Here is a 27,727-nt window from a genome sequence, read left to right as displayed (position 1 = left end):
CGTCCCTACCGGAAACAGCAACCTACACAAAGGTTCCTGTGTAACAGCTCAAAACGAGCCTTCCAAGTTGTTATCAGACCACTCACTGCGGCCCCAGCGCTGCTGTGCTTATGAATAAAGCTGTGTGTGAGATTATCCTCTTACATGGCGGCGGGCATGGAGTATGACAGGTAAGCAGAGCAAAGCTGGTACTGCTACAACAGGGTGACACTGCCAGTGACCATGCAGTGTGGCCTGGCACTGCGCTGGGATGGAATATCAGGGACATCTGGTAACTAACTACACAAACACATCCAATTACTTCTGAGATAATGTGTGATCAGAGATTCAGCTGCTAGCTACCATATGATAGTCTGTGTTTAATATGGCAGGGACTGGTACTGGGACAGATGTATCAAGCTTCACAAAATTTGATAAAGTGGAGAGTGATAAACAACCAGTCAATCAGCTCCTAACTGGCATGTTTGCAACTGGGTTTGAAAAATGACAGGTAAGAGCTGATTGGCTGGTGCGTGACACATACTGATCCTGTTTTTCTGTTGTAGATCAGATCCTGACATCTAGAGGAAAACTTTCATTTTCATAATGTCACAATGTAAAACTCCTGAAAAGAAAAAGTCCCGTCTGTCGTTATCTAAAAATAAAAGTAGCGTGACTCCTAAAGTCAGCCCATCCCCGAAGAAACACTCATCGTCTCCATCAATTATTGCACTCTTTAAAAATGCACCCCCTGCTAAACTTTCTTGCCCCCTCTGTGGGGAGATGGTACCAAGGTTTGGATTGAACCGCCACATTGATGAGACCTGCTCTAAAGCAAAACAAGAGAATCATGATGTCATACTGGTGTCTGAACAGAACTCTGTGCAACCCGTTTCCATGTGTCCAGCCCCTCAGCTGCCACAAAAACCCAAGGAAACAGTCACAAGGGCTGATATTAGAACACGCCAGTCAGAGCGGATAGTAGGGAATAAAAAACAAGACAGCCACTATTTTGAGCAAAATGCTACTGCAACAGAGACTCCTAAAGATTTGAGGGTTGTGACCACTGTGTCTCTGGGAAGCCTGTCATCCAAACTGTCCCGGAGGTATCACACTCGCCAAGCTAAAAAAGATGCAAACAAAGATACGGAATGTCTTTTAGGTTCAACTGACATATGTGATGTAGCAAAGATTTCACATGATGAGCCACTGCCTTGTAATAGTAACTTGCCGCCTAGTGACTTATACATCAGAGGAAATACAGAATGTATTGGCAAAGAAACTTTGTCTCCAAAAGGTGACAGCGAAGAACCAGAGATTAATAATAAGCAGGAATGCAGTCCAAGGGTTCATGATAGAGTTTTATTGCCTCCTTGCAATGGCGAGCTTGTGTTTTTGGAACAACCAGACTGTATATCAGACAAGCACATTGAAACGACAAAGCGCAAGGTTGATGAAAGCCATGTAGTGGAAGCCAATTTTTCAAAAAAAGCAAAACACAATAATACTCCTGCTCCTACCACTTCCAGTCAGAAGCCTGGTGACCAAACAGTCATGTCTGCTGTTGAGGACAGCAGAAACAACATTCCCATGGAAGAGATGAGTGTGCTCGATGAATTTCTTAAGCCTTTCAATGATACAGATAGCCATGCTGAACTGGATAATGGCAGCATAAAGGAACTTGCTGCTGAGCATGAAAGGCAGCCCTACTACTTGCGGAACTTCCTAATGGTGCTGCAGACTGTGATGGAGAGTGAGGAAGATATGAGTCTGTTTAATGAAGAAGATACTCATACTTTAACAACGTTTTCTGACCTCTCAGGTAAATATTTATTTAACAGTAATTTCAAAATGTGTTCAGTCATGTTATGAGATCTGTTCTGCAATAAGCTTCAAGAAATCATAAATATTTACCGGAATAACAATAATTGCCAATTGAATTACTTTACCTGAGAGATCCTTTTTACAAAAAACAACCTATAGCTTCTATAGGCAACACATCACAACAGCACAGAACTATATAGAGTTTGCTGTGCCATTGTACATTTTGGCTATACGCTGGGCCCAATGATGATATTGAAGGGTGGGCAGCATTGTTTCTCCATTTTACAGTTGCTTTTTTAAAAGCTCTGAACTGTCCATGGCTTATAGTAGCTGCTGCCCAGTGGCAGACAATGGAAATGCATGGCCCAGGGAAGTATAGTTGCTTATTAATATCCATTTGATTAATGACGTTAGTGCTCATTCTAGCACCCGCTATCTTTAAAGACCCATGCAGTTTCTCTTCCCTGCCTGGGGTGTCACTATCTGCTGTAGTGCTTCTAGCATAGTGTAGTCCAGGGCTGGGCAACACCGGCCCTCCAGATGTTGATGAACTACACACCCCAGCATGCCTTGCATCACTTTCAGCATGGCCACATAGCAAAACTAATGCAAAGCATCCTGGGATGTGTAGTTCATCAACATCTGGAGGGCCGGTGTTGCCCAGCCCTGGTGTAGTCTGTATATCAGCACTGATATGCAAACCAGACCTGTGCTAGAAACACTGTAGCAGACAGCGACACCCCAGGCAGCGAAGAGGAACTGCATGGGTTTTCAAAGATAGTGGGAGCTAGAATGAACACTAGACGTTTGACATGTTTGCCTTATAACTGTAAATGGTAATGAAATAAGGTTTCTAACCCTGCTGTAAGAGGGACCTGTCTAGTTAGATTAGATGTGACTTAACAAATTCTACATTGCCTAGTAAAAACTTAGGCATAAAGAAAAGAGAATGTATGGGTATAATTAATTCTTCCTGTGTTATTAAAGTGGTTAATTCATTGTCTGTTTTTTTTTTTCTTCTTTCTTTTCTTCTTCTTCCTATTGTTCTTGTTAAAGCCGGTGCACAAAAGTTGTATGTACGGCTATTCCAACGCAAGATGAACTGGATAAAAATAAACAAAATAGAGTATTCGGAAATTGGGTCAGATTTAATGCCCTTTATTGAAGAACTGAATCAGAATGGATTTCTGCAAACAGGTATTATTTTCTGCTTCATTTGTAGGCATAATATTAGTTGGGCATAACAAGCTATAATTTCACACCATTATTTCTGATCTGTTATGTTATTCTGAAAAGTCTCCCGCATACTGTACCAGCAAGTCTGGCTCCCGCATACCAGTGACGTGGGGTGTCTATCCCCCAGCTCTGCTTGGATCTCTTTTTCTGCAGGTGGTTTGAAATCGCTAACATTGGGGAAAAGTAAATAGCACAGTAGCACATGACGGTATGGGACCAGGAAGCCATGAGGCTCTCCAAGCTGCAGGGTGCTGTACCTGGCATCTTGCAAACCAAATCTAAGTGCCACTCATCAGGGCACAGCTCGCCCCTAGGCTTGGTACCTTGTGAGATGCATTTTCTCAGTGTTAATGCTTAATCAGTTATTTTGGGTGATTCAGAGGTGGATGCAATAAAATAGCAGCTACATGCTATTGCAGCAACCACCGGGTGTCCTATTGAGAAACCAAACTAGCCAAAGGGTGAATTCACTGATGTGCGTACAAATAAAAACTATTGGCTAATCATCGGCCTGGTCATCACACATTACCCTGTGACAAGTTGTGTAAGGTGTTTCCACCGTAGCAGTTTCTCTAACTTTATTTCAAAGTAAATATAATGAGAACATTTCAGAACGTACAGAACTGAATAGAAATCCATTGATTTCAACCTTAACTACAGTGGTGATATACGCAGCTCCAAGAGACACTGAGAAATTGTCAGAACCTTTTTTTCATGGTCCCCGTAGGACCATACTATATTACTGCTGTCTGTGCGGCAGCAAAGAGGTCATACTGGCTCTTCATGTCCTGCTGTGCAGATTTAATGCATGGGAGAACTTTATCTAAACGTGTAAAGGTGCCCACACACTAGAAAGATCTGCGATCTTAAGATGTGCGCATAAATTAGACTTGAAATCTTTTTTCGGTACTTATGTAGTATCTGGGCGTCCGATTTAGAAATCGCATCGCATTGCATCGCATGCGACCAAATCGTATGCGATGCGATGGTCAAGATTTTTCCATAGGATTCAATGTTAAAATGGTCTGAGTCCATTTTAACATAGAATTCAATGGGAAAAAGGGGTCCTTTTCCTTTCCCCACTATCCAAGTGGGCATGGAGTTGGATATAAACCTGTGGCGAGCGTAGCGAGCCACCGAGCCCGAAGCGTGGCGAGCGGACACAGAATACTTTTTAAGAAATATGCGTTCGCTCGCCACGCTTCGGGCTCGGTGGCTCGCTGCGCTCGCCACGCTAAATAAAATCAACTCTATGCCCACTTGGATAGTGGGGAAATGAACAGGACCTTCTTAACATTGAATCCTATGCAAAATCGCATCGCATCGCATCTGATTGTATGCCTTAAGGTAAGGCATACAATCACAAAATCGGACGCCCAGATACTACATAAGTACCCTTTTTTCTGTGCTTTACCAAAGATTTTTCTTCCTCTGTGCGTTCCTATGGATCTTTTGTTAAATCTTCTGATCTTTCGTGCAGCACGTAAGATCAGAAGATTTAGCAAAAGATCCACGGGAGCGCGCTTCGGTCCGATATCGGCCAAAAAATCGTTCTAGTGTGTGGGCTTAAGAAGTGAGGGAGATCTGGAAGACCAAGTTTGGAAGTCTGTTCAATAAGGTGAGGATAAAGATAATGCATTCTCCATTTTGATGAACGGCATAAAGTAAATATTGTAGTTAAACCATCCTGCGGATGTGGGATTGGTAGAGGTTGATCCAAGGATTGGATATAATGTTGGAATTGTAAAAACATAAAAAAAGTGAGAGCAGGGAAGACCATATTTATTTTATAGGTTCGTAAAGGAAAGGAGGTAGGCCTGGGCGAAAGAACATCTTTGATAGATATCATGCCTTTCTGACGCCAAACCTCATAAGCAGTTCTCGAGGGGGGGGAGGGAGAGGGAGAGTCAGGTTACATCAGAAAGGTATATAAGTAGAGTAATGAAGGATTTCACGTGGAGTTTTAAAAATGTTTGTTTCTTTCCTCAAATATCCTATTGTACTTCTTTTTTTGCTTTCCCAGACTGTGAGCTTCAGGAGCTTTCTGAAGCCCTAGATCTACTCTCTGCACCGGAGCTAAAGAACTTGGCGAAGGGATTTCACTTGGCAAACCCCAACGCTCCAAAGCAACAGATTCTCGCTGAATTCATGAAACTTTCCAAACAACGATCAATATTCAGTATGGGGAGGAGTCAGTCCAGCATTGCTGTTTCTATTCTGAAAAAGTAACGATTGACCTGCTTCCCTGTAAATGTTACAGTATGTGATGTTATGTATTTCTGAGCACAGGGTGGTTGTGGCTGCATCCCAGAGAATTTCCATCTATACATATTTGTTATAGAGTACCTCCAAATGATGTTTGTTAAGGAATTTCATAAGTTAATGAGCTTGACATTAACAGTTGATATTTATATATAATGGGTCACCAGTGTCTTCATTTTACATGTAGAGGGTGCTCGGTATATTGTATTGGTCTGCATTGTAGTAGAAAGAACATTCTTCTGTAAAAGATGTACATCCATTTGTTCTATTATGTGCCGCTTTTACATACTGTTGCATTTCCATGGTAACCTGCTAGTTTCTGGGTTAGACGGATAAAACACACACGTGCCCAGGAGTTTTTGATTAGAGTCTGTGACATCAGCAGTGACCACTTCCACCCTGTCTCATTTGCAGATTAGTGGAAGTCTCAGACCTTCTCACAATTGCACAGACTGCAAAAACCTTTTGATGATTCAGGAATTGCGTATGGATGTGCGAGTGGGTAACTATTTAGTATTCCATTCGCAATTCTCTAGCATGTTTACATGGAACGGGTTTTCTTTCTGTCTGGGCGGCTGCTAACTACTCGCAATTAGCAAAAACTACACATTATAGTGTTCATTCTAGCACCCGCTATCTTTAAAAACCCATGCAGTTCCTCTTCCCTGCCTGGGGTGTCGCTGTCTGCTGTAGTGCTTCTAGCACAGTGTGGTCTGTATATCAGCACTGATATGCAAACAAGACCTGTGCTAGAAATACCGCACCAGGCAGGGAAGAGGAACTGCATGGCGTTTCAAAGATAGGGGGAGCTAGAATGAACACTACATTAGAGACCAAAGCTGAATTAGCCCCTATGTCCGCAGGTTTGAATAATAATGTCTGAAGGTGCCTTAATCAGACTTCCTAACTTTTGTACAAATATTTCTCTAACTTTTCTTGACAAAACTGTATCATCATATATGCACAACCCTTATAGAATTGGATTTTTGTTTTATGATGCAATTTATCTGTACAATACCTTTTATTTTTAATACAGAATTGTTGCCATAATATGTATATTTATACAGCCTTTCTGACCGGCTAGCAGAATAGTGGGTTTACTGCATATTTATCATGAACAGAAGAGGCGATGTCTGTCAGCTATATAGCCGGTAAGCGGCGCAGTCCGGTCAGGTGTAGCCACTCCTACTAGATGTTTCCCTCCAGGCATGGGAATGGTAATAATCACAGTGATATTTGATCTGTGCATTTAGTAGAATTAGTTCCTCTGCAGTGTTTAATTATGATATGTTCTTTCTAGAGCAAAAGACATTGCTGGGCGAGCAGTCCGAATCTGCAAATCTCCCAGAGCTGTGTTTTCTAGAGCCCTTCTCTTGTTTTCTTTGACTGAGTCCATGGAGGTGGAGGAAGCTGCCAGTGGAGGACAGACCTTACTCTCCACAGTCCTCATGGTTAACATGGGACGATTAACATTCCCACCATACACTGTACATAGGACAAGCAGAATATTCCAGGACAGAGAGGATCTCATCAGGTAGGTTGGCGGACTTGGATTTATGCCTTTTGATATCATTTATAACGTGTAAATTTATAGGACTCCCCAAGACTAAAAGAAAGTTGCCATTTATTTGAAAGAAGTACAAAATACCCTATACCAGGCTTGGTGGAACTAGAGATGTTTGCATGTACGTTAGCTTTGTCCTGACGTTTTGAAAAATCAGGATATACATGGGCTGAGAAATGATTTAATTAGAGCAAGTCTGTTGTGTGTGTGTGTGTGTGTGTGTGTGTGTGTGTGTGTATATAGGGTAGTAACTCTCCCCAGCATAACAACTTTGGTTTGATAGCATTCACAAAAGAGTTTACTGGTTTCTCTTTTGGTATACATCAATGCAGGGCGCAGTTCTCACACCTGTGAGTTAGTTGCTGCACATAACTATAGCATTACACATCTGTAAGGATACCGCCACCCCCATTATGCGGTCAGCATACTTAGGGGGATATTCAATCTCCTGCCGCCATTCCCGACGGGGCCCTGTTCAATGCTGTCTTCCCCGACAGCATTGAACAGGGATCTCGGTAGAACGGGCCCAACTTTACAAGCAGCTCGCCGATTTCCGGCCGGTTCTCCCGGCCACGCCCCCTTCGCGGTTGCTCGGCAGGTGGGACATTGAATCCTGTCTGCAAAATCACTGTCGAGCTGGCCGAGAACGGGACAGTTTCATGGCTGTCGGGCCAGCCCGACAGTCGTGACCCTACATTGAATACCTCCATAATGTACACATAGGGAAAGATTTACTAAAGCTTGCCCCTAGCAACCAATCCAATTCAGTTTTTGCTAGGGTACAATGGAGAAACGGGTAGGGTACCCTAGCCCTTGGTAAATGATGTGGAAAAGCTTTATCTGTTTATTGTCCGTGTTGGCGTCAGTTGTACATCCAGCTCACTCTGCATCTCCTTAGGTATGAATCTGCGATGCACAAGCTGATAGACATCGTAGTCACTATGACTAATGGGAAATGGAATGAAGCACATTTAATATTTCTGGATGCCAAGAAGGTCTGGGATCTGCTAAAGAATGAACCTACTTTAAGGTATGTTACCTACAGATATGTCCTCGTACAGTAAGTACACATTACAATGGGAGATGCCTGGCATAAGTGAGCTAGAGATATATAGGATAGTGACATTTGAAAAACAAAGTGTTTATAAATACTAGTCAGGATTCTGATGTATAAGTATGTGCTGTGTATATTTCCATGTGTGTAACCCATTTGTTCATGTTTCACTTTTATCAGTTTGCTATGTTCAGCAATGTGGACATTTTGTATCTGTATTCTTTCTGTTAGCTATCATGCAGAGCTGCCATTATATCTGCGTTGCTTTACTGTGGGCTGGGTGTATACAAGGATCCTTTCACGTGGGGTAGAAATCCTTCAGAGGCTGCATTTGTATGAGGTAAATATTTTTTACTCCTTTAATTACACCTCCTATTAATCCATCAATGGTGCTGATGATAAGGCTGCTTTGAGTTTTTTCTTTTGCTTGCTCTTGACTGTTATGTGATGGAAGCTGTCTTTTGCAGGAAGCAGTGGAATTGCTGCAAACACTTTTGTCCCAGGACGTTTATTGTCCAAACTGTAGGGGGCGCTGGTGGGATCGACTTGTCCTGAACTTGCATCAGCATTTGAAGCAGACACAAAAAGTATGTATGTCAGTTGTGTTCTTCACTCACCATAACAAATGGTAAACCCGCTCTGGTTCTAGCAAAGTGCAGTGTAAACCAGTCTGTAGGAGACACTTGAATGAAAGTTCGGTTTATTAGTGTGGAGGTAGTTTTTGATGTTTTAGGTTTGCACTGTTAAATCTGCAGGGTCTGACCAGTGCATAGCATGGTGAACTTCCTTCTGCTCTCGTGGATTTGTGTGAAGCGGTAGAACACAAGCGATGCACTGTGCAAGTGTGTAAATATCACATCTGGTTCATCTCCCTACCACTGTCCAACAACCATTGTCATTAGATACAAGTTTTTTTTTCTTCTCCTAAAATACTGTTCAGCCTATTGAATGGCTTAATGTGGTGCTCAAGTGAGGTTACATTGGTATTGTCTTTACTACATGTGGCACATGTAGTAAGGATGGCTGTGTGGCCCTCTGCACAACAAGGGCAACTCCTAAACAAGCAGCCTCTCTCACCATTTATGTCATTCTAATAATCTCACCGCAAAACAAATCCTGATTGTCTGTTACATGGTGTCTGCCAGCTCCAAGCTCTTTGCATTGGCTGGTGCAAGTATGTACTCTTGCAGAATTGTACAGGATTTTGATTTGCGGTTTGTTCTTTAATTGTTTGTCACTGTAGCACTGTGCAGGATGTGCAGTGGTGATAGGGCTAGTAGGTTAGAAGGCCTCTGTACTGCTGGTCCACCTTCTCCGAAGGCCCTGCTCTTCCCTGTGCTTACACCAGTTCTATGTATGCTATGAACTTTTTTGAGAGCAGAAAGGTGTCCACCCCACACTGGGTACGCTTGCAATATATATAGTCATCAGATGTTATTAGCATTCAGCGTTTTATAGTATGTATATTAATTTGGATTTTTTTTTAATTCATTTTATTTAACAGATTTGTTTTGTGCTGTCTTTCAGGCAATTGTCTTTATTTTGGAAGGTTTGGCAGATCCTTATGTACGCACGGGTCATCAGCTTTCCCTGTACCAACGGGCGGTGAGAATGAGGGACTCTCCAAGCTGCAAGAAGTTCCACAAAATGTTCAGTAAACTTCCAGAGATCACCGTAGAGGATGTTCCCCATGTGAGATGAAGCATAAGTAACCCTAATGTTCCTAAGTGACAGAGGGGCAGATGTATTAAGCCTGGTCAAGAGATAATGTGGAGATAAAGTGGAAGGTGCAAATGCACAAGCCAATCAACTCTAAATGGGGCCTAAACATTTAGTGATTTAACGGCATTTTCTTAGCGGTCTGACTAGATCACTTAGAAAATGCCCTTAAATCACTCCCCATGTAGGGGCATAGCGATATAGTGATGCGTGGCCCTGTGCGTAGCTATTGCCCGGCACTTAATAACCAGCATTCTAAATAAATCTACTGTAGTTAGTTGCTGGGGTTCAGGGTGAGAACACTGGCCCTGACAGATCGCTCAGCACACATTGCTTACACATCGCTGTGTGCTGAGCGATCTTGCTGAGCCCTGTAAGCGATCTAGCATCGCTCAGAAGGCTCAGCAAATCGCTACATGTATAGGCCCTTGACTGTAATTGTTCAAACATAGCTGATTTAGCTGGTACATTATCACCTTCTACTTTATCTCTTCACCAGGCTTAATACCTCTGCCCCAGAGTAACTTGACAGTATGATTTCTTAGTAGCAGCTTACACAGAGAGTGCCCATGTACTGATGTGTCTTCATTCATATTTACTGCAGTCACGTCAAACAGCCCCTCTTGACATGCCGTGTTCCGTGATTGGATTTTTAGCTTCCTTTTTTTTTTTTTTTTTTACTGAAGATGTATCTTGGTTCTAACTCAGTATGACAAGCACGTGCTAGAATATTGTACTGATTAACCCCTTCCTGACACAGCCAGTTTTTGCCTTCCTGACAGAGCCCTTTTTTTCAAATCTGACATGTATCACTTAAGTGGGGATAACTTTTTTTTGCTTTTACTTATCCCAGTGATTTTGAGATTGTTTTCTCGTGACACATTGTACTTCAAATTAGTGGTAAATTTGGGTCGATACAGTCTGTGTTTTTTTGTGAAAAATACCAAAATGTCGTAAAAAAATGGAAAATTTAGCAATTTGCAAAATGTTAAATTTTCTGCTTGTGAGACAAATAATCATACCACTCAAAATAGTTAATAACTAACATAGACCATATGTCTACTTTATGTTTCCATCATTATTTCAACTTCCTTTTAATTTTTTTGGACACTAGGAGGCTTACAATATGAATAGCAAATTCTCAAATTTTCAAGAAAATTTCAAACACTGATTTTTTTAAGGACCAGTTCAGTTCTGATGTGACTTTGAGGGACTTGTATGTGAGACACCCCCATAAATGATGCCATTTCAAAAACTGCACCCCTCACAGTATTCAAAACAGCATTTTGGAAGTTTGTTAACCCTTTAGGTGTTTCACAGGAATTAAAACAAAGTGTAGGTGAAATTTCAAAATTTCATTTTTTTTGCAGATTTGCAATTTTAATACATTTTTCTAAGGAACACAGTAGATTTTACTAGAGAAATGTGACTAAAAATTGATTCCCCCAATTCTTTTGTTTTCATAAATATCCTATATGTGGCCCTAGTGTGCACGTTGACCAAACCACAGGCTTCATAATAGAAGGAGCACCTACTTGATTTTGGAGCCTCCTTTTTATGAGATTATTTTTTAGGCACCATGTAGGTTTCTAGGCACCATAAGATGCTAAAATTTAGGAACCCCCCCACAAGTGACCCCATTTTGCAAACTACACCCCTCAGGGAATTCATCTAGGGGTATAGTGTACATTTCAAACCCCCAGGGGTTTCACCAATTTTGATACAACTGGGCTGTGCAAATGAAAAATTACATTTTTTACACAAAAATGCAGTTCTGGCTCAAAATTTTTCATTTTCACAAGGAATGATGGAGACAAAGCACCCCAAAATCTGTGCCCCAATTTCTCCCGAGTACGGCAATGCCTCACATGTGACCAAAAAATACCATTTGGGTGCATGGCAGGACTCAGAAGGGAAGGAGTGATTTTTGGATTTTGCAGCTCAGATTCTGGTGGAATGTTGGTGGGTGCTATGTCGCATTAGCAAGACCCCCCAAGCACCAATACAGTGGAACCCCCCCACAAGTGACCCCATTTTGCAAACTACACCCCTCAGGGATTTCATCTAGGGGTATAGTGTACATTTCAAACCCCCAGGGGTTTCACCAATTTTGATACAACTGGGCTGTGCAAATGAAAAATTACATTTTTTACACAAAAATGCAGTTCTGGCTCAAAATTTTTCATTTTCCCAAGGAAGGAAGGAGACAAAGCACCCCAAAATCTGTGCCCCAATTTCTCCCGAGTACGGCAATGCCTCATGTGTGACCAAAAAGTGGCAGGACTCAGAAGGGAAGGAGTGATATTTGGATTTTGCAGCACAGATTCTGGTGGAATGTTGGTGGGTGCTATGTCGCATTAGCAAGACCCCCAAAGCACCAATACAGTGGAACCCCCCCACGAGTGACCCCATTTTGCAAACTACACCCCTCAGGGAATTCATCTAGGGGTATAGTGTACATTTCAAACCCCCAGGGGTTTCACCAATTTTGATACAACTGGGCAGTGAAAATGAAAAATTAAATTTTTTTACACAAAAATGCAGTTCTGGCTCAAAATTTATCATTTTCAGAAGGTATGAAGGAGAAAAAGCACCCCAAAATCTGTGCCCCAATTTCTCCCGAGTATGGCAATGCCTCATATGTGACCAAAAAATACCAGTTGGGTGCATGGCAGGACTCAGAAGGGAAGGAGTGATTTTTGGATTTTGCAGCTCAGATTCTGGTGGAATGAATGGTGGGTGCTATGTGGCATTAGCAAGACCCCCGAAGCACGGTGACATGATGAACCTAATAATCCATAGATGTGTGGTATATTTTAAAACACTCCTTTATACATAGGCCGGGTTTGTCGGGGCAAGTTTCACAGTGGAAAATAGTTTCCTTTCTTATTCCCTTTTTATAGCAAACTTTGCACCTTTTTTGTGTCCTGCCCTTTCTTGCAGTGAAGGGGATTTCGTTCGGAAAATGCTGCCCTGGTACAATACGGGGGCCAGTACTAGAAGTACTGGGGCCCTCTGCCTGCTGGTTCCCAAATATTAGGCCCTTTATGACTTCCTCTTGAAAGTGCATAAATGTCCCCCTCTGGCTGGTACAACGGAATAGCACGTAAGCGTTATACAGTGCCATCTGGATGATATACACGGCCAGCTTCTTGTACCAGATTTTTGTTTTCCGCAGGGCACTGTACGGCTTCAGTACCTGATCTGAAAGATCCACTCCGCCCATGTACCTATTGTAATCTAGGATACAATTAGGTTTTGAGGTGTGGGTACTGGTACCTCGTACAGGGATGGAGGTGGTACTGTCTCCATGAATTGTTGTCAGTATAAGGACATCCCTCTTGTCCTTATATTTGACCAACAACATATTTTCGGTGCATATTCCCCTGCTTTCACCCCTTCTCATTACTTGGGCAATGTGCGTTTTTGGGAGGCCTCTTTGGTTCTTACGCACAGTACCGCAAGCTGCTGTACCTCTTGAACCAAGGGCCTTAAACAGGGGAATGCTAGTGTAAAAGTTATCCACATAGAGGTGATAACCTTTATCCAGGAAGGGGTGCACTAAATCCCAGACAATTTTGCCACTAACACCTACGAGGGAGGGGGGGCATTCTGGCGGTTCAATTCTTGAATCCTTACCTTCATATACCCTAAACCTGTGGGTGTACCCTGAGGTGCTTTCACACAGCTTATACATTTTTATGCCATACCTTGCCCTCTTACTGGGAAGGTACTGGTGGAATTTAACCCTTCCTTTAAAATGTATAAGGGACTCGTCAATACAAATAAATTTTTCAGGGATGTACATCTCTGCAAATTTGGCACTGAAATGATCAATGACCGGCCTGACTTTGAATAGCCGGTCAAAGGTGGGATCATCTCTGGGTGGGCACAGTGTATTATCGGTGTAATGTAAAAATTTAAGGATTATCTCAAAACGAGCCCGAGTCATGGCCATACGGTAAAATGGGGTGCTGTACAGAACATCTGTACTCCAATATTGCCTAATTTCTGGCTTTTTTACTATGCCCATATGTAACACCAGACCCCAAAACGTCATCATCTCTACTGCATCTACAGGGGTCCACCTAGCAAATGATGACGTGGGGTTTTGAGCAATAAACTGCTGGGCATATAAATTACTTTGGTCCACCATAAAATTTATAAAATCATCAGAGAAAAATAATTTTAAAAAGTCAATTTCTCTGAGACCTGTTGAATCAAATTGGATTCCTGGGATGGCCAAAAACTCAGGAACCTGGGGCTCAAAATTGTCTGGTGGTGGGGTCCATACGGGATCAATCATTTGGGGGGGGGTCTCAGCTGCTCTACGGGGGCGTCTTTGAGGGGGTCCCTCATCAGCAGAGGAGGAAGAGGAGCTTAAGGCGAATCCTTCAAATTCCCCGCTTGCATCACTGGCTGTGTCAGAGTCAGAGGCAAGCATGGCATATGCCTCCTCCGCTGAATACATTCTTCTGGATGACTGGGATGACATTTGGGATGACATTTGGGATGACATTTTTATTTTTGTGTTTCTGTAAGTGTAATGTTTCAACACGTGTATAGTGTAGGGGGGGTACAAACTTTAATTCAACACGGGGGGTATGTAGTGTGTAGTGTGTATGTAGTGCAGAAAAAAAAAACACTTTATACAGGAATTTGATCCCAATTAAAAAAAAAAAAATTTGAAGGGGTTAAAAAAAAAAAAAAAAAAGGTCCTGCGCCAAAAATTGAGCACAGATGTTGGTCAGTAACGTCCGTCACTGAACAGCGCTCAAAGGCAACAGGACACCCACAAAAACAACGTGGGTGTAAAAACAAAAAAAAAAACAATTTAAAAAAAACTGCAGAAAAAACATGATATCAACCTGTGCCAAAAATGCTGTTCAGTGATTGTACGTCACTGATCAGCGGCCACAGGACACCCACAAAAGCAACGTGGGTGTAAAAACAATTTAAAAAAATTTCCACAGCACTCTCCAAAAAAAAAACAATTTAAAAAAACTGCAGAAAAAAAAATATCAACCCTGTGCAAAAAATGCTGTTCAGTGATTGTACGTCACTGATCAGCGCTCAGCGGCCACAGGACACCCACACAAGCAACGTGGGTGTAAAAACAAAACCCCACTGCACTCTCCAAAAAAAAAAAAACTGCAGATCAGTGATGCAGTGATGCAACACTGATTAGCAGTGAGGGGCAGCAGACACACAACCTGACAGGGTATATATATAAAAAAAAAAACCTGGACCCCCAAAAAGTTGCTGATTAATTAATTTAAACTGACCAGCACAAAAGGGGGGGCAGCAGGGGGGGCAGCAGTCAGTTGCACACGCAGCACAACCTTTGGTGCAACTGACAGGTATATATATATATATATATATATATATATATATATATATATATATATATATATATATATATATATATATATATATATATATATATATATATATAAAAAAAAAAACCCTGGACCCCCAAAAAGTTGCTGATCAGTTAATTAATCAGCACAATCAGCACAAAAGGGGGGGCAGCAGGGGGGGGCAGCAGTCAGTTGCACAGGCAGCACAACCTTTGCTGCAACTGACAGGTATATATATTAAAAAAAAACCTCTGCACCCCCAAAAAGTTGCTGATCACCTCAGATATAGTGATCAGCACAAAAGGGGGTGCAGCAGACACAAAATATAGCACTCTCTATCACTCTCTGTCACTATCTGTCCCTATCTCTCACGATCTGTGACTCTATGACACTGCAGCAGCAGCACACACAGAAGTCACAAGATCCAGGAAGTATCCAGCTGCTGGCAGCACGCTACCAGCGGTGATCAGGTAAGTTTCAGGCAAGGATCAGGTATGTATCACGACAGATTGGCACGGTGACCGCTCTGCACGCAATTCCAGACTGGAATGGCGTCTGCAGTGCAGTCACCGTTAGTTTAAATCACGCGCCTTGGCTGTGATTGGTCCGTGGGACCCACGGACCAATCACAGCCTTGGGGGCAGGTGGGGTGAGGTGTCGTCGTCACCGATGACCCCCTCATGCCCCCTGACGCCCGGCGGTGATTGACACCTGTGTTACCGAGCGTCTGATTCGCCGGTAACACAGGAAAACGCTGTGAATGGCTGTTCATACTGAACAGCCAATCACAGCGATCGCCGACGGGGGGGCGGCATCGCAGCCCCCCCTGGGCATGCAGGGACATGTCTGCTGTCAGGGACAGCAGACATCGTCCCTCTGTCCCCGCGTCTATAGACGCGGGGACAGTTTAAAGTCATGACGTATATATACGTCATGTGTCGGGAAGTACATCCCGGCCACGACGTATATATACGTCAAATGTCGGGAAGGGGTTAATATAATACATGGCACTTGTATATTGTGTGCGACTGAGTGGTAAAAAGGTATGAAACTAGCTTTTTTCCCAATATAAGTTCTGTTCCGCTCCAGATATGGATGGAGATATATATATATATATATATATATATAACACACACACACACACACACACGATATATATATTTGCATGCCTAAGATGTATTTTAACCCAAAAAATATGTTGTATAGGACCATGACTGTTCATTCGTGCTGGGCATCTCACGCTGCATAGCGTATTGAGGCTATATATATATATATATATATATATATATATATATATATATATATATATATATATATATATATATATGGATGAGTTTGTAGGTGCCCTCTTAGATACATGCTGTGCTGATCTTCTTAAGTGTGGTGAGAAAACATTTCTCTAATGGGGGGCAGGTAACCATCAAAGGCAAGATGTACCCTCAGACTGGTATGGGGAAATCTGTATTTCTTATGGAGAACGTTGCTGAGGAGGTGGGAGACGACATAACTCTTTCCACTGTCATGTGTTCAGTTGAGGAGTTGGCATTGGCTCATTATAGGGATCTCGGCTTTAACCAAGGTATGTTTCTGATTGCTAATTTTATATTACCTTTTTTTTTTTACCTTTTATCTCTTTACACATATATTCCTTATATTTTATTATGCACATGACTGTTAATGCTGTGTTTATCCAGTTGCACCCATAAAGTGTTGCCTTTTTTCGTTAAGCTTAGGGTGGAGAAATTAAGGAAAGATCTAGAATAATGGGCATGCAGACAATCAGGGCCAGACTGACCATTAATGTCCAGACAAAATCATACTTGTGGTTCTCTAAGGACCAGCATGCTGTCTTAGTTATTTATTTTACACCATGACCCCTGCACCCACCAGCACCAGGGGTTCAGGGCATAGCCTTCAGCTCAAGCCTGGGGAATTCCTTGGATGGGGGTACCCCTTTATTTGTTGCGGATCCCTACCTCCTGAGGAATTGGAGGCCCTGGCCTGACCAGTTTTGAGGTGGTTTAATATCATGGTAGGGGGGTCCCTTGAAGTTTGTCTCACTGCTATGATGTATGCACCCTGGCATTGAAATTTAGTTTTTTGTGCGATTTTGATCGATTTACTAAAGCCGGGATATTTATTTGCACCCATGTAATAGATGACTTTTGGTATATTGCAGCAAATTGGTGTGTCAAAATTGACGCCAAATCACAGAGAAACAATCAAATTAACACCTATTGACCTATACTAAATTTCCTCCTAAATGTTCTTAATTTAAATGTAATTTCAAGGTGTGCACCACTAATTGGTAAAAGGTATAGCTGGGAAGAAATCTTGAAGTTTTTTTTTTTTTTTTTTTCCTTTTCTGTTCAGTAAGAAAGGAAAAAAAATCACATACATATATTACTTAGTCCTGCTATTGTAACCAAGAGTGACTCTTGGTATACCACATTAGCAGTAGTGTATATATAATTAGATTGTACTTGGTCTGCAGGCACACCATGCAGTATAAGGGGTATAACTGAATTTGCCATACTTGCCCAGAGGCAGCAGCTTCAACTACCAAATATTATGTGTGTGATGATCTGATCACTCAATTTATTAGAGTAGAACAGAGAGCAGATGCCTGTGAGAAGGGACAGGTGTCTTATCATAGAAATGGGACAATGCCCTTCTGCTCTGTACGCTCTTATTCTGCTCTGTACGTTCGCACGGGGGAGTAATGTTGAGCATATGCGCATGTGCAGACGATTGGTGTGACATGGCAAACTGCTTGTTAGCCAGCCCATTCGACCTGCAGGGCGACCAGGAGACTGCGGCGGCGAGGGGTTGCACCCATGGGAACCCCCAGCATTTCATTGGCATTCCCATGCAAATGCGCCTGTGACGCAGGCAGCTGACGTCAACAGATGTCAGCTGCCCACCCGCAAATGTAAGACACCAGGGAGGTGTCTTACAGCTGCGAGTGCTGTAGAAGTCAACCATGCTAGAGAACTCGGCGAGCGAGGGGGGGGGTTGGTTGTCAGGTGGTCGGCATTTAATCCACAAGCAAAGCTGTGAAATTTGCAGCTTTGCGTGTGGACCAAAATAAGGTCCAATGTGAGCTACTGTAGAAGGTGTAGTTTCCTGCTGGTTATATTATGTTTGTATATTTATTATCTGATGGTAGACCTTTTTTCTTGACCTCTTTTGTTATTTATAGGAGATAAACTTTTGATAAGCCCTGTACACACGGGGCGATTATATCGCCGAGCGATATTGGTGTCCCGTTTGCATCAGCGACCAGAGATAGTAGCTGATGAAAAAGAAAGTGCCGGGTGAGCCCAGCAGTGGAAATCAGCTGGTCACAGGAGCAAGCTCACTACGGGCAGAAAACGGGAGCGCGCACCCGGCGATTTGTCGCCGGTGCACACTCCCATCGCTGGCAATATGGTCGCTCAGCGACCATATTTCCAGCAATATATGTTATAATCGCCCCGTGTGTACGCACCAATAGAGTTGTCTTTTAGACTCAACTACATTGTATAAGCTACACCAGCTTTTCCTAAACTTGGGCAACAGATTTCCTGGATATCACTATTGAATAATTAGCAACATCTGCGTATTAAAATAAATCTGCCCGTAACTGATACATCTGTGCACCAAACTTAGAAGAATATGTTATGTGACCAGAACACTGGAATAGTGTTTGAGGGCAGGTATATTTGTCCCAGGTTCTTGTCTTATACCTTTTAGAAACAGGAAAACTTCCAGTTGTTAAAGTTGAGGCCCAGTTCAGATGTTTGGCCTCACACAGGGCTAACCAGCACTTGCAGGTGTGCAAGGCCCATGTAGAGCTGCTGGACTGATCAGGGTGGGCAGACTGCCTGGGGAGGCTGCAGAATCTCTGTGATGGTGCGTACACACGGGGGCGATTATTGCAAATATCGCTGGAAATATGGTCCCTGAGCGACCATATTGCCAGCAAAGGGAGTGTGCACCAGCAATAAATCGCCGGGTGCGCGCTCCCGTTTTCAGCCCCTGAATGGTCGCTGGTCGGTGGAGCATGCTTTAATATTACTACATTTTATCATGAGACCAATGTATACATATATGTCCAGGGCTAGTGGTATTATTCTAGCTGTCCTGCAGACACTCAGGGCGGTATTCAATGTGAATACCAGCGAGGTGCAGCGAATCCTGTTTAGGATTCGCTGCACATTCGCCACGTTCTGGAGCCTCGCCGGCTCCGGTATTCAACGAGTCAGGGGCTCGCTGCCCCTGACCGGCGAATATGAGCTCCTGCGGCGAACGCCGCAGGGAGCCTGAGGACAGTGGCAGGCAGAGAGATGGAAGTCTCTCTGCCTGCCCCAGAGCGTATGTGGGGGGGGAGGTGGGCTCCCCGGGTGCCAGGCAGCACAGGCTGCCCCCCGGGGGTGCCAGCAGGGGACCGCGTATATTCACTACACCCGATCGTAATGATAGGGTGCAGTGAATATATGAATATCTAATGAGCGGCTCGGCTCCGGCGCCCCCTGCTGGCTGCTGTGTAAAAAAAAAAATATATATATATTTTTTAAAATTAAATATATATTCATGTGCTTACAGCACATGAATAAAAATAGCATGCCCCTCCTCAGAATAAAATTCCTGATTTTTTGACACCAAATGTAAAAAACAAAACACTTTATTTTAAAAGTTCACATTCCACTTCTCCATAAAAAGATAGCGATTGCCACTCGGTGAATCATGGAGAAAAAAACCTTCAAATGTATTCGCCATGTGGTCATTGAATAGGGTGATTCACCGTTATTGTCAAAAATTCGCCAAACAGCACAAATTCGCCATAAAAACCTGGCGAATCAGGCTCATTGAATACCGCGCTCAGACTTGCACCAGTACTCTGCTGTGCAGTGGACTTGTAGAATGGTGACAACATACGGAACAAAAAGCAATCCAATCAGATGGGCTGGCACTACTGCTGAATGTAATGTGATCACTGGCTCTGTATATGCCTGACGTGCTACAGTACTTACACTGAAATCTGTATGTGGCAGACTTTTATCAAATAATTTTTCCTCTTCAGGAATTCATGGGGAAGGATCCACTTTCTGTACTCTCTATGGCTTGTTCATGTGGGATATAGTCTTCATGGAGGGGATTTCTGATGTCTTCCGAAACGCCTATCAGGTATTTTTCATTAAACCTTAAGAAACTGTCCAGATTTTTTTTTCTGCGTGATACACAGGTTTCCAATTTCCCCCCCACTGCTAAAAGCCAGGTATAACTATTTTGCAGGCATTTCCCCTGGATCTCTACACAGACAGTTTTTATAAGAACAGAAAGGAGGCCATTGAAGATCGGCTCCGTCTTCTCCTGGAATCTCCCCCTGAGGTCTTGCATGATCTGATGGCTGAGGTCTGGAATGTGCATGAAGGTGAAGCGGCTGCGCTTGTAAACTGGGAACGCTTCTCCTCTCTACAGCAGGCCCAGGTATTCCTTTTAGGTGGGAGGGATAAAGTGTGGTTATGTAATATAAGACTTGAAAATTACTAATTTATAAAAACCCTATTACAGATAAGCAGGGCCCGCACGGCTATTACACTTGGTATACAGCTGTAGAAGGTGCTACACGGTGTAGGGTGCCAGCGCGGCCTGCTCCATTTGCTTTATGAATTGATCTGACTCATAAGCACACTGCGCGGCTGCGCCATGGGCCGTGACTAAGGAGCCTGGGAATGCATTCTGGGCGGAGAGCTGGCAGAGGAGGGACAGAGAGCTCCTCCCTGTTGTCACCACCCAGAAAGGGATAATGATGGGGACATGCTGGGGCTGTACCTGGTCTGTAGGGTATATGGCCATGGAGGACTGGGGCTAGGAAGGAGTATGTGGGAGTCCTAAACGGAGGACGCTAGCTGGAGTAGGCTTCTGTGGCAGGTTACAGGATGAGGGTTTTGGAGCAAACAGACATAAGTGACTGGTACAGGGCAGGGCATAGGTGCTATAGATGATCAGTGTGGTCACAGTGTAATGCTCAGGACAGTGAGACCTGGGCAGCTCGGTATCCTTTCTAGGGGTGGTATTTGTACTGACATACAGTATGTCAGTGGGTAGCAGCAGAGGATCATAGCCAGGGTAGTGTAATAATGTGTGTACTGTCAGTGGGGTTGATGCATTGGGCAGTAGATGTCTCTGCCTGATATAAAAAGTACTGTATATGTACTGTCAATGGAACCCTGCAAAAGGCATAACTACAGCGCTTCACTTTTTCCACATTTTGTTATGCTACAGCCTTATTCCAAAATGTAATAAATTATTTTTTTCCCTCAAAATTCTACACATAATATTAACAGAGTGAAAAAAAGTTTCTTAGAGATTTTTTTTTTCATATTTATTAAAAACTAGCTGACCCTCCCGGCGTTGTCCGGGAAAATCTTGGGGTTTCTTTATTGCCAAAATTGCTGAAAAATGTCATCTTACAGTATGCTGTGACAAAGACCTAAGATTGTAATTTGTTATAGATTCCACCATAATGTTAGAATGTGTTTGCATTGATACTCGATGACAATGAAATCAGATGTGGTGGTGTTGTTTGAAACACAACGCTCCTGAGTTGAAAACTTGTATGTGTTGATGAATTCCACATCCACTCCTGAGATTTAGCACCTAATGTATGACATATCCTCCAACATCTGAGGGTCAGAAATCGGTACAAAATCAGAAAGGGACATGTCCACACCTCAATTTCTATACTTTCAATGGTACAGTTTCTAGGGTGTGTAATTGCAGGCGCTGAGTGTGTGGGGTCCAAAGTGGGCGTTACTTACCGCACCATAATTAATTAAAAATTCACTGCTCCCTGCCACTGCCACTCCCCTCACCGAACCTGCCTGCAGCAGTCTCTGAGGTCTGGGGATCTGTAAAGCACATGCACCTAGCATCTCTACCAAACAGTGGGGCAGCCCCTGAATGTGGGAGCAGGTCCGCCTGGCCACATAATGTCATGACGCGACGCACACTATCCGCACCACTGGTAATGGGTGCAATGGGCCAAATTCTTCCCTACACCCGCCGGGCCAATCCACTGATCCAGCCATCACAATCATCAATGGATGCATTGATAAGGTTTGGAGTTTAAGAAGTTGAAGAATAAGACTGAGAAAAAGAATTGCCAGTTTACAAAGTGTAAAAAATGTAAGTGTACATAGAAGTACAATCAAGAAATGAAAGTAGGATTTTTTTCACGATTTATTGAGTAAATTGTACACTATAACGTGACAAATCTTCATCTCAGTCTTATTCTTCAACTTCTTACACTCATAACATTCAAACAAATACATGCAGCGCTCATGCCCATCAACCAAACATTATCTGTGAACCAAATGAGTCTGGGAAACCCTTAAGGCAGAGTAGTGCCTAACATCCAACTGACTAACAGGGTGAGTGCAGTGTACCCACTTTGTATTGATCAATGGGTGCATTGGCCAGGACAAAGATTTCTCAGTGCAACTGGCCGGGGAGCGCAGTGACAGGCTGGAAGACTGGAGAGACGGATATGGGGAACAAAGTAGAAACGGTACATTCGGTACAGTTTTTATTTGCCAGTACAGGCGGTTAAATAAACGGCAAATTATTTTTTATGTGTTCTGTGTGTTTGTGTGTGTTGTACTGTTTTTGTGTGTGTGTTGTAGTGTATGTGGTTGTGTGTGTTGTATTGTATGTATCTGTCCAATGCGTAAGTGTGTGAGGTGTGCTACGTATATACAGTATGTGTGTGTTGTGTCTTTGTGTATCTGTGCAATGTTTAAGTGTGTGTTTTGTGTGTGTCGTACTGTTTTTTGGGTGTGTGTTGTGCTGTTAGAGGTATGTTATGTGTGTGTGTTGTGTGTATCTGCCCTATGTGTAAGTGCGTAAGGTGTGCTATGCATAAATCTGTGTGTGTGTGTGTGTGTGTAGTGTGCTGTGTGTATCTGTGCAATGTTTAAGTTTGTGTATTGTACTGTTTTTGGGTGTGTGTTGTACTGTGTGTGTTGTGTTGTGTGTATCTGCCGAATGTGTAAGTTTGTGATGTGTGCTACGTGTGTGTAGTGTGCTTTGCGTATCCTGGCAATGTTTAAGTGTGTGTGTTCTGTGTGTTTGTTGTACTGTTTTTGGGTGTGTGTTGTTGTGTGTATGGATTTGTATTGTACTGCATGTGGTGTGTTGTGTGTGTGTATCTGTCCAATGTGTAAGTGTGTAAGGTGCTCTACGTATAAATGTGTGTGTTGTGTGCTATGTGTGCGTATGTGGTGTACTGTGTGTGTGTGCATGTACAATGTGTATGTGTGTGTTGTGTGGTCTATGTATATCCTCAATTATTTCCTAATTGTTTAAAGCCTTCACCATAATGTTAGAATGTGTCATTCATACTCAATGACAGCAATGAAATCAGGTGTGGAGTTGTTCCTTCGCAAACGGTTTCCCAGATCATCGATCTTTTCCCAAGAACATCAATGAAGGAAAATTACAACTTGGTGTTTTTTAAATTTCGAAGTGAAATTTCCCAAAAACGGCTTCGAGGTGCACACCACCGGGTCCAGAGGTATCTTTTTGCCGAATTTGGTGTCTGAGTGCCACGGTGTGTCCGCAATGCGACGGACACGCACACACGCACACAGACTCTTCAACTTATTATATAGATAAAAAAAACGAAGAAATCACGTAAGTATTCACATCCTTTGCCATGAAGCTCAAATTGAGCTCAGGCGCAACCTGTTTCCACTGATCATCCTTGAGATGTTCCTACAGTTTAATTGGAGTCCGAATGTGGTAAATTAAGTTGATTGGACGTTATTTGTAAAGCCACACACACCCTTCTATATAAGGTCGCATTCTTGACAGTGCATGTCAGAGCACAATCCAAGTCAAAGGAATTGTCAGTAGGCCTCCAAGACAGGATTGTCTCAAGGCACAAATCTGGGGAAAGGTAGACAAATATCTGCTGCTTTGAAGGTCCCAATGAGCACAGTGGCCTCCATCATCTGTAAATGGAAGAAGTTTGGAACCACCAGAAATCTCCTTAGAGCTGGCCAGCTGTCTAAACTGAGCGATCGGGGGAGAAGGGCCCTAGTCAGGAAGGTGACCAAGAATCAGAGCTACAGCGTTTCTCTGTAAAGAGAAGAGGAAAACCATCTCTGCAGCAATCTGCCAATCAGGTCTGTATGGTACAGTGGTCAGACGGAAGCCACCCCTTAGTAAAAAGCAAGTGACAGCCCGCCTGGAGTTTGCCAAAATGCACCTGAGGGACTCTTAAACTATGAGAAACAAAATGCTCTGGTCTGATGTGACAAAGATTGAACTCTTTGGCATGTTTGGTGGAAACTAGACACCGCTCAACACCAGACCATCCCTAAAGTGAAGCATGGTGGTGGCAGTATCATGCTGTGGGGATCTTCTTTAGTGGCAGGAACTGGGAGACTAGTAAGGATAGAGGGAAATATGATTGCAGCAATGTACAGAGACATCCTGGATGAAAACCTGCTCCAGAGAGCTCTTGACCGCAGACGGGATGCAAATTTCAGCAGGACAACGACCCTAAGCACACAGCCAAGATATCAAAGGAGTAGCTTTGGGAAAATTCTGTGAATGTCCTTAAGTGCCCCAGACATGAATCTGATAAAACATCTCTGGAGAGATCTGAAAATGGCTGTGCGCCAACGCTTCCCATCCAACCTGATGGAGCTCGTGAGGTGCTGCAAAGAGGAATGGCAAAACGGTCTAAAGATAGGTGTGCCAAGCTTGTGGCATCATATTCAAAAAGACTTGAGGCTGTAATTGCTGCCAAAGGTGCATAAACAAAGTATTGAGCAAAGGCTGTGAATACTTATTTACATGTGATTTTTTTATATATATAAATTAAGCAAAAATCTCCAAAAACACTTTTTCCATGTTGCCATTATGGGGTATTGTGTGTGTGTGTGTGTGTGTGTGTGTGTAGATGTTTGAAGGACAAAAATAATTGATTCCATCTTGGAATAAGGTTGAAACATAACAAATGTGGAAAAATGAAGCGCTGTAAATAGTTTCCGGAGAATGCACTTGCCCTGAAGTGAATGTATATTTGCCAACTGAATATCTTTGTGGGTTATCACTGAAAATCTTTAAGCATATTACAGTTTGAATAATCCTTTTTAAAATGTAATACGATTGTTTTTTTTCTCATTCATTCTCCTTGTAGAGCCTGGTGTCTTGTCTCGGTGGATCCTTGTTAAGTGGCATATGCAGGAAAATGTCCAAAGGTATCCGCCACTGCACAGGAGGGCTCCCGGATCTAGTGGTATGGAATGCGCAGAAGAAAACATGTAAGGTAAAGAGCATTTGTATTTAGCTGTTAGATGTCTGCTGTTACACTAACATGGCAAAGGGTAGATGTACTAAGCCTGGGAGAAAAAAAAGGGACAATGAGGGTTATTTTGGTTCACTCCTTCTGACAAATTCGTTCTTAGGTGGACAAAACCATGTGCACTTGTGCAGAGAGAGTTAGATTTGGGTGGTGTTTTACTTCAAAGCGAGATCTATATTGCAGTGTAAAAATAAAGCAGTCAGTATTTACCCTGCACAGAAACAAAATAACTAATTAGATAACCCAAATCTAATTTTCACCGCACACTGTACATCTGCCCCACCTGCAGTGTACATGGTTTTGTCCATCTAAGAAGGAATTTAATCAGAAGGAGTGAACCAAAATAACCCCCAATGTGCACTTCTCCCCATGTGTAGTGGCAGTAATCACAGACAAATGTCAAGGGCACAATGCGCCTGCCGTCATTCTGTGCTGCGATCTCCAAGACCATACGCCAATGTACCGGGAAATGTATGAGCGGTCATTAGCACTGACTACTCCCACAACTATAGACATCCACAGTTGTATTTGTTGCCCATTCATCATGGCAGGGACAGCACTGGTACTGGCTGTGGGATGCAAGGGGATCCCTTAATGCTAGCAAGATTTTGCACATACCCAGTGGAGCGGGCTGTGTGAGACACAGTGCAGGGCTCACCAGCGAAGGGAGTTTTCATCCCACGCACTCTAGCACTCGATACAACTAGTTGCTAGGGCTTTCTACTTTATCTTGGTACAGAGGCGCAGGAAGAGATGTATTGGCACAATCTATGCCAGTATAGTACATCCACCCGTGTTAGAAAAATTACATTTTAGGAGCTCTTTGGTTAGTATGTCCATCTACTTTGTCTTTTTCCAAGGCGTAGTACATATACCACATTAAGCAATATATGATGTACTTTTACATATATGTGTACAAAAGCACATTTGGGTGAGGTTATAACAGGACCTTACAATTACTTGAATTTGGCCAATAAAGTAGGGTTCAAAGCTGTGGAAACCAAACTGGGGTATTAGTCTCTTAGTCTCCCAAGTATGAGGACCTATGCTGACATTACTTGAAATAATTTAATATTTTATTTCAAGTGTTTTTTTCTTTGAGCACTGCTGTTTGCTCTTTGAAAGAGGACCCAGTACATCCCCTGTTCTCTGTCAGATATTAGATCCCTATTGTGCTGACCCAGAGGCTGCATATCAGCCGAACATAATGTCGCGTAAGATCGCTTATGTTCAATTTAACTTCTGGTTCACTATTTAAAGTCTGCTGTGGCATAGGTGGCCCATAAAAAGCTGCGTCTCCACTGTGTGCCCTTATTTTGGTAATTGCTCATTTTGGTAATTGATCCCCTTAAATGGCGAGATGCGCTGCAAATGCAGCGAGCCGACTGCATTTTGTGGCAAGCACTGCCTGTTTTGATGGGTGCCGGACGGGTTCCCGACAGTCGGGATCCCGACTGTCAAAACGCCGACAGCCGGGTGCCCGATGGCCACCCGCTATTTTCCCTCGTGGGGGTCCACGACCCCCATAGAGGGAGAATAGAATAGGTGGCTCGCATAGCGAGCCACCGTGCCCGCAGCGTGGAGAGTGCAGCGAGCCCGCAAGGTGCTTTTTTGCGCTCGCCATGGTGTCTGACTCCGGGCAGTCGGGATCCCAACGTCGGGATAATGACTGTCGGAGTCCTGTACCACACCCCTGAAAAATCAGGGAGGTGGAAATGGCGAGTGAAGGGGATGGTGTTGAATACTCTGACTGCGAACTATCGGCACTGGTCGTCATATAGCTCGCTGCAATGAATATACCCCTATATGGGAATGCGAATCCATGTGATTCTTCAAAGCTATGGAGAAGCCTTAAGCATCCCTGACACATCATCCCATTTCTTTCATTACTTGGTAATTTAGAATTGCAGTGCATCATGAGCAATACTTATATTGTGCTGTATAATATCATTACTTAAGCTGCCCATACACAGTGCAATAGCACCGTGCGATGTGCGCTCCCACGGGCATCTCATCGCACAGTGCTGCACATACTTTTTGTACTGTATTCGCATCGCATTGCAACACATGCGATCAGATCTAGCCCATAATGGGTGTGATCATCGCACTGTGTATGGGCACCTCTTAGTGTACTGTAAATCTTGTTCCTGTGTGTTGCAGCTGGTGGAAGTAAAAGGTCCCAATGATCGCTTGTCACACAAGCAGATGGTTTGGTTACATGAACTGAAGAAGATGGGTGCAGATGCAGAAGTGTGCCATGTCGTTTCCATTGGGTCAAAAAGTAACAGACTTACCTGAGCACAGTGTAAATTAGTTCATGGAGTCATAGTAATAATTACATTTCTTTATTAAATTAACTTCAACGGGTT

The 27,727-nt window shown here is 43.2% G+C and overlaps 1 protein-coding gene across 1 annotated transcript; it reads left to right on the top strand.

Moving 5' to 3' along the window:
* Nucleotides 1–13: 13 nt before the first annotated feature.
* Nucleotides 14–27,726, top strand: FAN1 (FANCD2 and FANCI associated nuclease 1). The gene is made up of 14 exons (XM_083183766.1): nt 14–170; nt 546–1,801; nt 2,860–3,000; nt 5,063–5,264; nt 6,602–6,835; nt 7,764–7,895; nt 8,151–8,259; nt 8,387–8,506; nt 9,447–9,611; nt 16,412–16,577; nt 20,064–20,167; nt 20,276–20,470; nt 25,194–25,322; nt 27,519–27,726. The coding sequence occupies exons 2-14, from the start codon at nt 586–588 to the stop codon at nt 27,654–27,656; spliced, it is 3,051 nt and encodes a 1,016-aa protein (XP_083039892.1). The 5' UTR covers nt 14–170; nt 546–585; the 3' UTR covers nt 27,657–27,726.
* The last annotated feature ends 1 nt before the right edge of the window (nt 27,727 follows it).

Source organism: Crinia signifera, chromosome 4 (genome assembly GCF_055691185.1).
Source record: "Crinia signifera chromosome 4, ASM5569118v1, whole genome shotgun sequence".
In the NCBI taxonomy this organism is placed as follows: Eukaryota; Metazoa; Chordata; class Amphibia; order Anura; family Myobatrachidae; genus Crinia; species Crinia signifera.
Note: the sequence above shows the minus strand (reverse complement) of the source record. Positions and strands in the feature narration are given on the sequence as shown.